This window comes from Megalopta genalis, chromosome 11 (assembly GCF_051020955.1).
Source record: "Megalopta genalis isolate 19385.01 chromosome 11, iyMegGena1_principal, whole genome shotgun sequence".
Taxonomy (NCBI): Eukaryota; Metazoa; Arthropoda; class Insecta; order Hymenoptera; family Halictidae; genus Megalopta; species Megalopta genalis.
This window is the reverse complement of record NC_135023.1, coordinates 10,945,765-10,959,510: the sequence shown is the minus strand read 5'-3', so window position 1 is coordinate 10,959,510 and position 13,746 is coordinate 10,945,765. Positions and strand designations below refer to the sequence as shown.

Genomic DNA, 13,746 nt, shown 5'->3' with positions numbered 1-13,746 from the left:
CGATGATGCTCTTTCGCGCAGCATGGTTTGCACCACTGACCAGCAGGGTGCGCGCTCGGACCGACCAATCGTAGCCGAGTGCTCCCTCTACCTATTCTCCTTCAAATCGTCGGTCTTGAAACGGATGGCTCGGTTTTTGGTCAGGTGGGTTTTTAGTTACTAACGAAGACAGAGTTGATTAATTAATACACAAGACTGTCCAGCTTGCAGCCTTTGCGATGGACGATGATTAATGTCGTAGTATTTACATAAGTGAAATATGTATACGAGAAAATACGCTTCAAATATGATGTCTCCTCTTGTTGACGTAAGTTTGGGGGAGGTCATTTAATTCCGTCGTAATTTTCTGGGTCTAAGGAAAAACGCTGTTACAATTTCCAAAAATTCAGGTTATTGCATTAATTGACCTGCAGCATATCGGATTATATATATATAGGATTTGCACATCGTGAAAAGTAAAAGCATGCAAAATGCGGCATTCTTTCTTGCAATCGTATAATTAGCTTACGTCTTATCGGATTTTTCATTTTTCATTCAACATATTCGTAAATTCTTGCCGATTATAATCTGGAATCATAGACGATGCATGGAATGTAGACCAAAACACGCTATGAATTATCGTGGCCGTAGTTGACCGCCATACCAACCTAAAGAATTTGTAATTATTTATTGGAGAAGCGTGTGTAACACAAATTTAAATTAGTCTTGTTTACACATTATAATTAGGAATTGTTGAGAACGTATAATGGCACACACACTTAACGTTATTAACATAATAACGCAATCTCAGAGCAAATGGACTACAAATTAGCCATTCTTTGTTTTCGCATTTTGCGTTGTAAAGAAACGATACTCAGAAAATAGAGACAATTGTCGTTAACGTAAAGCATGGAACAAGTATTAAATGTGACTATAATTTATGATCATTTGACATCGTAGATGTAAGAGTGGGGAGAACGAACTGTTTCGACCGTCGGTGTAGAAGAGAATGACGTCTGTTGCTGTTGCCTTCCCGTCAACGTCAACGTGCTAACATGGCGTCTGCATCGGTAGGTGCACGGTACATTTCAATATACAGCTCGTTTTTAACACATTGACGCCAAGTTTTTGTTAACATCATCGTTTTTTGCTTCGCCGTATCGGTTTGTATAAGAGCGTAATAAGAACGTTGTCGATTAAACCGCAAGAAGTTGATGTTCTTTCGTTGATCGGAAGAATTCTTATTGACGTTTGTTCGTGAATTTCCGTACGTATATCTGCGTATATAAGTAATATTCGACATTAAAATATATGCAAGCGTTTTCTAGATATATTCGTAGCGAAGTTCATACATTAGTAGTTTCGTTTCCTTGTTTCGCACCGATTCGTCGATCTACTTTTTGGTTATAAGTTTGGTTATTCGTTCTCTGTTTACTTAGACCGTGCCCTAGAAATATAGATCTCTAGGTCCGCTAGTTAAGTTTTGGATGCAATTAGTTCCAGATCTGTGTCTAGACGTTCCTTAAACATCTCCATCATTTTATTATTAGGTCCCTTTACTAATGGATGACGATACAATTGCATTCGGGGAGGAGGAGGAAGCTAGCCAAAACATCAACAGACTGAAGTATATAGTTTATAAGATAGATGTGTAAGATTACTTATAGCCTAGGCTTTTATAATGACGATACGTTCAATTATTTTAGACATCCATACGTCACCCTGTTTCACTTAGCCTTCAGAATCTCTGCGATTGTAGTTTATATGATGTGCGGGTGGTTCTCTAGTAGTTTCATAGCTAGTTTTGTGACAGTCATATTGCTGTTATCGATGGACTTTTGGACGGTCAAAAACATTACTGGCAGGCTAATGGTTGGCCTCAGGTGGTGGAATTACGTCGATGACAATGGAAAGAGTCATTGGGTGTTCGAATCTAAAAAGGTTTGTTCTACTCTTGCACAGGAGTTTCACAGCTCGACAAGCTAATCACCTATTAACTCAAAGCCGTAATTACTCACGAACAATAAATAGAGAAATCAGTTCAAGGATTACCGGCTTTCACCTTTTATGTTAGAAACTTGTGCCTGCTGAAAGTATTTGTAATTTAACAGGAATGTAGAGTTACATCACCGTATGCAAAATTCTACCATAACTATCCTCCTCGGTAATACTTCTACTCTACGAGGTCTACTATGTACCCTGTTTTTCAGGGTGCTCAACAGAATCGCATTAATGCAACAGAAGCTCGTATCTTTTGGTTGGCATTGATTCTCTGTCCATTATTGTGGTCAATCTTTTTCATGGTGGCCTTGTTCGGCCTAAAGTTCAAGTGGCTGCTACTTGTGTGCATCGCGATTGCGTTGAACGGCGCGAATCTTTACGGATACGTAAAATGCAAAATGGGCAACGACCGCAACATATCTGCGGCGACCAGCGATTTTCTAAGGAAACAAGTCATACAAAACGTTCGTAAATTAATTTAGACCGTAGTTTCTCAACTTTCGCTGGCTTACAACCACTTCATCGAAAATCCCCTTCCCATAAATTATCTCCATTAATACTTTACCTACCAGCCGACTTTCGTTCGAAATTATTTTCAATCATCTTTCCACGAGATTATTATTTAAGTGGAAAGCTTCCTTCGGACATCACAGAGTCATTAAAACGCCTATTATCTTCTGGTAACTAAAGTATTTTGGATCTCCTCGGCACCCTGTTGGGAAACTACGATTCGCAAGTTATGGGGTGTAGCGTAACTATGGTTTTATCGCAGGTTGCGTCGATGATGGCTAGAAGTCCTCCAGCAACTAATCCAAACGAACCGGCTAATGTGATATGAGGCTGCTAAACCGCGGTTATTATTTAAGAGAAATGTTGCCATACAAGGCAGTGAGAGACACGTGATTTTCGGCATTAGAAATAAACGTTTGTACATAACGATACGATAATTGTCCAATAGATCTAAGTCGTCACGAAATAATATAATAAACCTGCTATCTTGAACGTTGTCGTTTGTTTCTGCGGCGTATCCAGTTTTCATTTCGATCCTTGATGGTATCCTTGACAGAGCGAGTGTCTCCAGTCACACTTCCGCGTGTAATTTTCTCGCGAGTCTAAGGACAAAGTAGGGCTAATCACAGGATTAAGATGGAACCAAAGGCGTTTACATTACGTTAGTTATTAGTTTATTGATGCCGCAAGGCAATACATAATGTACACGTTATTTTCTCCTTGTCAACAGACTTCCTATTACACAATATTTAATTTGCATAGGTGTTAATTAGTAACATTACATTTATCATATTCACTTTAGCCTGTTGTATTCTTTCTGGCAAGAAAGTATCACAAAATAATTTCCCATTCTTTCAACGATATTTAGATTTGACTTATTTCTTTGTCTTTTTAATTCACCTCCTCTCCCCTTTTCTTCGGTTATCGAGGTGTCATCGGGCCGATGAATTCACGATGACCTTTACGCACAGGAAACAACCTCGACGTGATATTGCGCGGAGCATTGGCGGCCGATTGTAATTTGTTACATTTATTTAAAGAGTTGCTGCTCCGGGAAACGCTCGAGTTTGCATTGCCCTCATATTTTTTTTTTTTAAACTTTAGTTCATCTCGTTTCTTATCTTTTCTTTTCCTTTTCTTTTCTTTTCTCTGTTTAAGAAGAAGAATACAACAAACCACGTATTGCTATACAGTTTTTTTTTTGGGATATAAAAAAATTATAAACATTAACAATAGACACGCAGCTAAGGTACAACATACACAAAAAGGTCATTGGAATGATACAAAAAAACGTAATCTCACGTTACGATCGGTACTCTTATAAATATACGAATATCGTGGACTTCTTCGTATTAGTAAATTCATCGAATACAATTTAATCGCTACCAACTTATAACTAGTAATATATTTTATACAATCGTTTAATTTCGTTTCGCGCGAACGTATTGTAGGTTTTCTTTATTTATTTCTCTTTTCTCCTCTTTTCCCTTTTTTTTCCCCTTTCTTCTTTTAGTCTGGAACTTTAAACACGAAGTTTCGTCGACCATGTTGGCAATCGCCGCACTTCTTTTTCTTGCACGGACGCGTAACGTTTACGTTTTTTCCTCTTTCGCATTTTCTTGTTTTCTTTTTTTTTCAGTTTTCGTCAGCGTGTCAAAAGGTACACGATTAAAAAGTCGAATGATCGAGTTAGCTACCGCCGAAAGGACAAAAGTTCTATTGGGCAAAGAATACGGTTCTAGAGCAAATACTTCGTCGCCTTTTTATTATTATCGGTATCGGAGGAATGTCGCTGCTTTCTCCCGGTGAATGTTGAAATTTGTTTCGATCAGCCTTTTCGTCAACGACCAAAGAAAGTCCGTAGTTTGAACATTACGATGCGCCTCGAACGACGTACAACAATATTTATCGATATCTTAAAAAAATGTATTCGAGTTGTCTTCTGTGGGTAGGTTTCTAAATACCAATTGTACTCTTCGATAATAGCACGTATCTTTCCCTCCCCCCTCGTAGTAGAAGAGCGAGAAGAGAGACTCGTTTTAGTCATTGCGTTTGATTTGCGTTAACGGTCCGTTTTTCGTTCATCGTTCGGTGCCAATACAACAGAAACATCGAATCCGTTTATTCTGACAGAAGCACGATATCGTCGAGATAAGGACGAACGGAAAAGTCGCGAATGGAAACGGTCGAAGTCAAGACAGCGGGAATTCGAATGTTATTGAACGAAACGCGAATAATGAATAATCTCTCTGTAACACGAGCAATTTCGCGAGATCGTGGGAATACGATTTTTCGATGTGAACAGCAGAAAATGAACGCGTCGGATCGACGAATGACGCTAACGGAGATCAGCAACGTGCGATAAGAGATGTCCCACACGGTGTTACGCATAGACAACGAGAGATAGTATGACTCTTTTTGTTTGCTTTTTTTTTGTTTTGTTTAGTAATTGATCATTGAACGATGTTCGAACCATTTAAGTACTTCTGCAAGTACTGTGCTGCGAAATGCATGGTAAATGGATTTTAGACGCTATGGCCCTCAGTCTTACAACGTGAAACAAAACGGTGATACATAGGTATATCGAGGATGACGATAATGATACAAATGCACATTCTGAAAGGATCGAGCATGTACAATACAGAGTTCGTCGATATAAATCTCGTGTAAAAAAATACCTTGTGTACGTAGAGAACCTCGGTAAAAAATGAACTCATACTATGACATAGAAAAAGTCAAAATAGCAGATATATATCAAAAAATATGTTTGAAAATGAGAAAGCGTTCGAACAGAAATCGCAGAAATCCATGTAACAACGTGCATTATCGGATAAAACCTCTCAATCCCGATAGTCTGGAAAATATCCACAGCTTTCTATATCTTTTCTTTTCTTTTCTATTCTCTTCTTTTCATTTATTTCTCTCTTCAATGCGTACTCTCTTCATTTGCGATATTCATAATATATATCTATGTATATATACACGTGTATGTAGATATATATATATATACATATATATTATCGATCATCTTATATATATTTATTCATTTATTTATTCATTTATTTATTCATTTATTTATATATTCATTTATTCATTCATTTATTTATTTATTTATTTATTTATATTTATATATTTATATAATGTTGCTAATGACAGACGGTGCATTTATGTACACTTAGTCACAATTCCTTGCCCTCGAACCGCTCCTATCGAAAACGGAAAGAATGTTGAACTGTTGTTGGTTTGCTCGGATTCACACCGGTTCAGAATCGAACGATCGCGACAATTCATGTCGACATTTGTTTCGCGGCGGTGCTGTGTGATTTGCATTGTACGAGCCGAACGAACGCCGTAAAACAACGAGAGAGAGAGTTAGGATCGTTACAAGCCTTCCTTAATGGAGACTATGGGGGACAGAGATTGAGAAAGGGAAAGAGAGAGAGAGCGTACCGCTCGTAATCGTATTATTTATACTTACATACTTTAGTAAATAGAATTTCACGTCCTACCCTATCGAACAGCGATAGAACGCCTCTCTATACCGAACAATACGATGAAGATTTCTCGAGATACAGTAGATATACAAACGAGCACATGCTTATTGTCTTCAATAGACTACGAACCGTTTTGTAACTCTTCGAATTACAATGTACAATTAATATACGTCGAAAGTTTCTATCGTTATCAAAAAGGATGTAACAGCGTTGCGACGGGGGTGGGCGGTGGTTTGGGAGGTAGGGGGGTGGGGTGGGGCGGGAGGAGATTCTGGAGACGGGGATCGACCGATCTTGTCCTCCGGTTTACGCGTTTTCCGGCGGTTCGTTCGGCGTTCGGGAATCGGTGTGCTTAATTATGAGATTCGTTATGAAATTCTAAGGGCTCCGACACGGCTCTCTTAAACCGTATACGTACGCTACGGATGAAACGATATCGCGAAACAAGTTTAATCTCCAGCAGCACGAGGCAAGCGAAAGTTGTTGCGTGAACCGAGCCAGGAATGATCGAAGTTGCAGCGCGCGTAAATGAGAGAGAGAGAAAGAGAGAGTGAGAGAGAAAAAGAGAGAGAGTGAGAGAGAGGAGAACATGGTTCAGGCCGAACCAGTCCCGGGGAAAATTGTAAAAGTCGTCGAGGTAGAAGCCTACAGTGAAACTTTGTACACGAGGGTGTCGAGGGCTCGGGGGAACAGTACGCAAACCCGACATACAGTGCTTCTAGTTAAATTAGTTCTCATAGAAACCCAGCACAAATACACGTTTGTGCATTTTAATTGAATATAGGCACCGTTATCCTTTCACTCTTCCATCATTCAAACCGAGTTCTTGTATTGTTTATTAATCAATTTGCCCTTGTCTTTAATCTGTTATTTCTCATATCCTCCCCCTCCTAATTCATCGTCTTCTTCTTCTTCGTCTTGTTCTAATGGCGTCGCTTATAACCCTAATCTTAAAACAATCCGCTTACGATCTACTTAAAATTACAATAGGTAATGAGAAGATCCCTATCGTGTGTAATGGGCTCAGCATGAATAATTGTCGATTTGGCAGTACGGTAATTTTCCTGTCAGTGAGCGGAAATTTGCATAGTTTTCTCATTCTGGTTTCATATCGATACTCGTCCACGGAGATATTATCCCTGGCAGTGTTGTTATTGCTGCTCTTCTGTTCTCTCTGTCCCGGGACAGCCTTTCCTCGTCGCTACGCGATATAAGTACTTTTACACGAACGTGTGGCCACGGTGTAACAATGTATGTCTGTCTGTGCGTGTGTGTGTGTGTGTATTTACGCGCGTGTCTCTCTGCTCTCGATTCTTTTTTCCCGCCGAGAAATGGAAGCACTTTGTATTCCAACGTATAATAGGAAAGTTTGAACTTTTTGATGTGTTTCTCGTGATCGTGCGAAGCTGTCACGGGCACGATCGCGTGGCGGACGATCGCGGGGGCGACGATCCCCGTCAGACTTTTCTTTCTTTTTTTTTTTGTAGCTCGGCGCCGAGCAACCATAGTTTTCGCGAGCCGCTCGGCGAAAAAAAAAGTGGCCGAGCGAGGCTGGCTCGTACGGATATGTTTAATCGTAGCAAGTTGCTTGCCGCCTTGTTTTTTTTCCCTCCTCATCTGTCCCGCCTGTTTTTTTTTCTCTCTCCACTTATTCGTATCTCCGTTGAATAGCTGCTTCGTAAATCGGTAACAAACGGAAACCTCGGGAAAGAATACTTCTACGGATATGATTGTTTTTATTCTTTTCGTGTTTTTTTTTCACTACGTTTACGAGCCGTACACGCGTTCTACCACGGCAGTCGTCTTTTGTCCCGCTATTTCGGACCGGGACGTTCTGGACAAAAATTTCTCGATTTCAACGGCGCACGAGTTAGGACACCGTTCTCTTTCTCTTTATTTTTTTTGCGCGCGAAACAAACGAAAGAAAGTCCTCCGCGTGCTCGGGACTTCTGCAACACCATTGACTAAGATTACTTGTTGGCTGCTACGTTTAGTTGCCCAAGAAGATAGTAGTAAGTTATCGCCATAGTTTTTGTCTTCCTTTCTCTACTGTATTTGTCCTTGGAAGGTAGGAGAGTATGTGGTACGTTATGCCCAGGAATCATTCTTTATAGACTACGCTCGTCGCTCGTTCATTTCGCATACTTCTCGAGTACTTCATTGTACTAGACGCGTCGTATTTTCGCTCGCTCACCCACGTCTCTCTCGTTCCTCTGTCGATCCCTGCGGAGCCTCGACGGTTCACTGTCCTCGCGGGAATCGGGTTGTCAGTTGGCGTAGTGGTCGAACGAACCTAGGTATTCCAAACTGGCGCGATAGCAGAACTGGTATTGATCCTGAAAACACGCAGAAAGTCCGTTAAAAACGATTAGAAACTCGAACCGAACGAACATTTCTCCAATCTCAGAATCTCGTCGAGCGAGACCGAACGTATTCGAACGACAAAAATTACGAACCTCGGTTTGAACCATCGCAGGACGTTGCGTCCGCAATATTCTGACCGTCTGGAAGATGTCGACGACTCCCTCGTACTGCATGCGCTCCAGCACTATGCTGAGCGAGATGAACACCCCCGTACGGCCAACCCCTGCGCTGCAGTGCACCGTGATGGGCCCGTCCTGGCCGAACTGCTCCTTCGTTTTATGCACCTGTCCGATAAAGTCGATGAACCCGTCGCCGGATTTCGGCACACCTTGCTCCGGCCAGTCGATGAACTGGAACTGTCTGACGGTGCGACTAGCACCATCCCTAGCGTCCGTCACTTTGAACTCTCTTAGGATATACTGCGGCATGTTGTACTCGGCGATAGGATCGACGACGTAGCACTGGTACCGGATCGACCTGTCGGACGGCCAGTACTGGTGGCACTTCTCCCGGCCCATCTCCTTCAGCTTGGTCAGCATCACGACGATCGTGGAGTTGTGCTCCCAGAGCATCCGCCAGAAGTCGTCGGTGGTGTCGCAGAGCGGGCCCTGCGTGGCGATGTAGGCCCCGCGGTAACGATAGCCGTCGATCAGGCTCGCGTTTATGTAGTCGGAGCCCTCGATGTTGCGCTGCGGCTGCAGACAGACTCTGGTGCACTCGTAAGGCAGGATGTGCACCAGCCGGTTCTTGTGTTTGTTGCAGGGCAGGTTCGCCGAGATGAATCGCGACGAGTCGACCTTGATGTTCGACAGCTTCTTGAACTCGAGCTCCATGCCGGTGATGTTGTCGATCTCCGGCTGCATCAGCTTCTGGATGTGGGAGTGCAGGTTCCTGGCCGGCACTTCGGTGTTGCCGCAGATCACGGCCTCGTAGAGCGCGTCGTGTATGAAGATGTACTGGTCCTCGGTCTGGACCATGTAGTTCCGCTGGGCCCGAAGGCACGTCACGTGCCCGTAGATGTCGATCATCTTCTCGTGCTTGATCCTCTCGAGCATCGAATCGATCACGATGAAGCACCCGGTTCTACCGACGCCGGCGCTGCAATGGACGATCAGCGGGCCGCTGTCGGGCGGATTCATGGACTTGACGCGACGCAGGAACTGCAAGAAGGGTGCCGGGTGTTCGGGTACGCCGTGATCCGGCCAGGCCGTGAACTGTAGCTGCTTGATCTCTCGTCTCTCGGAGTAGCCGGCACGGGACACCTGGAACGACCGGATGCAATATGTAGCCAACTCTTGGACATCGGTGATCGTCACAGTCATCAGCCCGTAGGTCTCCGATCCTCGGCTCGGCCAGTACTGGTCACACTTTATCCGGGTCCTCTCCTCGAGCTTCGTCATCATCACGATGGTGCAGGATCTCAGCTCCCAGCACATCCGCCAAAAGTCGCCGAAGGTCTCCTGCAGCGGTCCCTGCGTCGCCACGTAAGCGTTCTGCTTCCTATAGCCGTCGCAGTAGTTCGCGTTTATGTAGTCCGTGCCGGCCATCCCGTCGATCGTTTGAAGTATCACTCTGGAATGATCGTACGCGATCACGTTCGCGTAGCGGTTCTTCGACACGTTCACCTCCATGTTCGAGTGGTCCCACGTGAACTGCTGCCCCGGCTCGATCGACTCGTACTCCTGGCTGAACTTCAGATTGTCGTTCCCCTTCAAGGACTCGATGTGGTTGCCCAAGTCGCTGATGTCGATCGGCGGGTGCGAGGACATCGCCGGCGTCTTGAAGAGCAGGCGTCGCATCTCGACAGGGTCGGAGGGCGCGTGGTTCGAGCTGATGTCCGCTGCCATCAGCGGCCGGGTCACCGCTGCTTGGTCCGGCGCCTTGCACGGCTGTCTTCGTCTGGAAAAAGAAACGCGAGAAATTGTCGGCTCGTTTAGCCAGAGTCTCTCGATCTTCGTCGACAGGTTTCAAAAAGCTTACTTCTTAATGACGAACAGGAGCACGAGGAACACGCTGACCATCAGCGCCGCGATTATCGGGCCGACCACCCACACCATTCCAGGTTCCTGGCCGCTGGTCTTCACCGAAACTTCCGGGTTTCCGTCCACGGGCGTGTTGGGATTCGGTCTTCTGGGCGGTTCTCCCGGAGGCACTTCCCTCATGTCGAGGGACAGGTATTCGGAGAACGGCGACGAAGTGTACAGATGCTGCGGCATAAAAATTTACATCAGTTTAACCCCGAATTCGATCGAACTAATCCTTTCTAAGAGATCGACGATGCTTACCTTCCTCGGTGTGTCGACGACGGCCCTCACGAAGATCCGATACCGCTTGTTCTTCTCGAGCTTCCGGTTCTCGTAGTCGTTATATATGTCTCCTCTGCCCAAGTGGAACGTGTACGGGATGTCCCTGTGCGGAAACTTGGCCGCGATGTACGGCGCGTTCTCCTTCCCCTGCTTGCTGTCCTCGCCGGTGATCATGTCCTCCGTGAGCTCGTCGGGCTGCCTGTTGGCCATGGACTTGTCTTCGGGCACGACGATCAAATAATAGTGCGAGATCGGCCCGTACTCCTCGGAGGCCTGCGGCAAGATCACCTGGATCCCCTCGCCGTGCTCGACGCCGTAGAAATCGGGCTTGACCATCGGCTTGGGCGCAGCCATCTGCGTGGTGACGGTGATCTTGGCTGGTGGCGTGTACTGGCCGTCGCGAGGAACCGCGCTGACGTTCACGTTGTAGGTGGTGAAAGGTTGTAGCTCGTTGATGGTGGTGCTGGTCACGCTGGGGTCCAATCGGATCTCTTTGCGGGGGACGATCTGGGTCTGGGTGATGCCTTGCGAGTCGACGAACTCCTTCACGGCGTCGAACGAGACTTTGTAGCTCATCGGGTTCAGTCTTATGGGGGGTGTCCAGGAGAGAGACATGGAATGGGTGGAGGAGTCCGGAGCCATCAGGTCCAGAGGCACGTCCTCCGGCTTCACCGTGACCGTCACCTTCTCACTGAGCCGACCCAGGCCCGTTTTGTACCGAGCTGCCACCGTGATCGCGTACTGAGCCTGCCGCTCCAAGTTGACCAGCTCCGCCGACTCCGTCAGCCCGACGATCTTGTGCTTCCACTCGTCCAGATCCTCCACGGCCGTGGTCGTGTAGAAAATTTTGTAGCCGACGATCTTGTCGCGGTTAGGCACCGGCTCCCACCAAACCTCCACGCTGCTCTCGGACGTGGCCACCGCCTTCACGGATATCGGCGCCCTGCTGATGTCCTTCTCCGTGATGATCGTGATCTTCTCCGAGAACGGGCCGCTCCCTTTCGACGTGTACGCTTTCACGTGGAACACGTACTCCGTGTTCTCCTCCAGGTTCGTGAACACCGCCCGGGTCTTGTTCGTGGTCCTGTTGATGATCGTCGAGTGGTCGTTCTTCTTGTTGAACTGCACCTCGTAGCTGACGATCTGGCCGTTCCTGTCCTGCCGCAGCGGCATGTCCCACTTCACGCACACGATGTCCGGGGTTTGGAAGAAGTAGGTCAGGTTCGTCGGCGCGCCCTTCGGCTGTCCCTCCGGGCTGAACCAGTACGCCACCGTCTCTTTGCCGAAGCCGTGGTCGTTTCGTCCGGCAACACGGAACTCGTAGTCGACCCCCCGTTCCTCTGTCGATGTCGACGTCGGGTTGGTTTCGACGGCACGGTTTTCGAATTCGCGATACTTAAACGTTTGCGTACCACGAGCCACTTTTGCGCTCTTCAGATTTTGTGTCGAGAAAAGCCAGGGCATTTGGCCGAAACAGACGACTTACGGCCCACCCGAAATTTGTCGAAACGTGCTCAGTTTTTTCAGACGCATCTATACGTCGCGTGTCGCATCGCTGCCGGTAATCCAATTTGCATTTTGTTGTTACCTATTCTAAATTAATAGTATATATATTTTCATTCGTAACGTTTTATTTTGTGTTTTACGGCTTTTTTCGACACATAATCGAAGGAGCGCTATTGCGCTCTTCGGCTTTCTTCGACACATAATCGAAGGAGCGCTGTTTTTTCAGAACTATCTGGTACGCAAACGGTTAACCTTTTAGGCACGACGCGCCACTATACTGGCTTCCGCGGATGTCATCTCTGCCGTCCAGAGAAATAGCCTCGCGCAGAATTCAGCCGTACCTAAAAGGTTAATCGAGACAACTTACCGAGATCGGTGATCTTGTAGGTGCGCTGTCGAGTCCCTTCGATGAACTCCGTCTTCAGCGTCTGGTTCCTGGTCCCGTACCTTATCCTGTACCCCAACAGCTGGCCGTAAGTCTCGGCGGGCTGGCTCCATTCGAGCTCGACCTCGCCCGGGCTGTTCGGCAGAACCCTACGGAAACACGGCCGATCGGTTAGGCAAGGGTTAAGAAGAGAATTCTTCGGCAATTTGGACACGCTTTACGTACTTTACGTTGACCTGGGGCCTGCTCGGCACCCCTCCGGGCGTCTTCACGTGTACCGGCGTCGAACGAGCGCCGTCTCCTTTTCTCGTCAGAGCTGCCACTTGAACGGAATACCTTGTGTCCGGTTGCAGGCCGGTAATATTAACTTCGAGCACGTCTTCCTCCTGCACGTCGCGGCTCATAGGATCGTTCAGGAGCTCCTGTCCCTGTGAACGCAGCCGGGATTAGGCGAACGAACGTTTACGCGTAGAGCGAGGCGCAGAAATATCGCGGAGCACGACCGACCTCCTCGCTGACTTCCTGAAGATGTATCTGATAGCCCCGTATCACTCCGTTCTGCTCCTTCGATTTCGGCGGTTTCCATTCGACGTGTATCGCCGTCGAGTTGATCGGATTGGCGCTGACGTCTTGAGGATCCCCGGGCACTGTAACGCAACGCGCAATTAACACGGGCCCTTCGCGGCTAGCCGTTCTTACACGCTCGCAGTCACACGGCCACGTACACATTAATAGGTGGTCGCAATCACACGTGAACGGGGATCAAAGAAAAATCGGGGGCTCGTGAGAAAACCTGGAAATAAATAAACAACAGAACAAAATGGAAGAAACGGAGCGCGCGCGCGCGGCGCGAAACGAACCGAGGAGAAACAAACAGGCCGTCCGTCCGTTCGATCCGTCTGAAAAAATAAGAACGTTAACGGTTCGCGTCGCGAACGAAAAGAAAATAGAGCTGCGACGACGAGCTGTGCGTGTAATTCGTCGCGTCGCGTCGCGTCGGTCCCCGTTCGTTCGGGCGAACGAAAAAATAAGGCCGTTCTCGCGGGGTGGGATCAATTAAAAGTCAACGCAACAAGAAACGTAAACGGGGTGGACGGGGTGGTGTCGGGGGGTGGGACGTTGAAACGAACAGAATGCCGCGAGAGTGGAACCCGGGGGGTTGGCGAACGTTGATACACGTAAACGGCGGAGGATGGTGAAC

At 46.7% G+C, this 13,746-nt stretch overlaps 2 protein-coding genes across 13 annotated transcripts in view; one reads left to right on the top strand and one right to left on the bottom strand.

Moving 5' to 3' along the window:
- Positions 1-7: 7 nt before the first annotated feature.
- LOC117225960 (putative Golgi apparatus membrane protein-like protein CG5021) lies at positions 8-2,982 on the top strand. Of its 4 annotated transcripts, none has more exons than XM_033479830.2 (6): positions 8-144; positions 940-1,049; positions 1,530-1,606; positions 1,686-1,920; positions 2,190-2,444; positions 2,753-2,982. In XM_033479830.2, the coding sequence occupies exons 2-6, from the start codon at positions 1,035-1,037 to the stop codon at positions 2,816-2,818; spliced, it is 648 nt and encodes a 215-aa protein (XP_033335721.1). In that variant the 5' UTR covers positions 8-144; positions 940-1,034; the 3' UTR covers positions 2,819-2,982. The 4 variants fall into 4 exon arrangements, with proteins under 4 accessions (XP_033335721.1, XP_033335723.1, XP_076381360.1 ...); XM_033479832.2 differs by having other exon boundaries at positions 10-144; positions 2,202-2,444; XM_076525245.1 differs by lacking the exon at positions 8-144 and adding an exon at positions 172-307.
- Positions 2,983-3,147: 165 nt separating this feature from the next.
- The window catches only part of Lar (tyrosine-protein phosphatase Lar), a 515,998-nt gene continuing 505,399 nt past the window's right edge, over positions 3,148-13,746 (bottom strand). For all 9 annotated transcript variants that reach the window (XM_076525239.1, XM_076525242.1, XM_076525238.1 and 6 more), the window contains 7 exons: positions 13,053-13,192; positions 12,771-12,973; positions 12,528-12,694; positions 10,634-11,994; positions 10,329-10,555; positions 8,441-10,247; positions 3,148-8,320 (listed from right to left, as the gene is read on the bottom strand). In XM_076525239.1, the coding sequence (XP_076381354.1) occupies positions 8,252-8,320; positions 8,441-10,247; positions 10,329-10,555; positions 10,634-11,994; positions 12,528-12,694; positions 12,771-12,973; positions 13,053-13,192 (3,974 nt within the window). In that variant the 3' untranslated portion in view covers positions 3,148-8,251. The remainder of the gene's footprint in view (positions 8,321-8,440; positions 10,248-10,328; positions 10,556-10,633; positions 11,995-12,527; positions 12,695-12,770; positions 12,974-13,052; positions 13,193-13,746) is intronic.

Bases quoted from the DNA above. Each gene is read 5' to 3' on its own strand.
- LOC117225960 (XM_033479830.2), top strand. The intron at 1,607-1,685 runs GTATATAGTTTA...CAATTATTTTAG, and splicing joins CAAAACATCAACAGACTGAA to ACATCCATACGTCACCCTGT. The intron at 2,445-2,752 runs GTTCGTAAATTA...GTTTTATCGCAG, and splicing joins GGAAACAAGTCATACAAAAC to GTTGCGTCGATGATGGCTAG.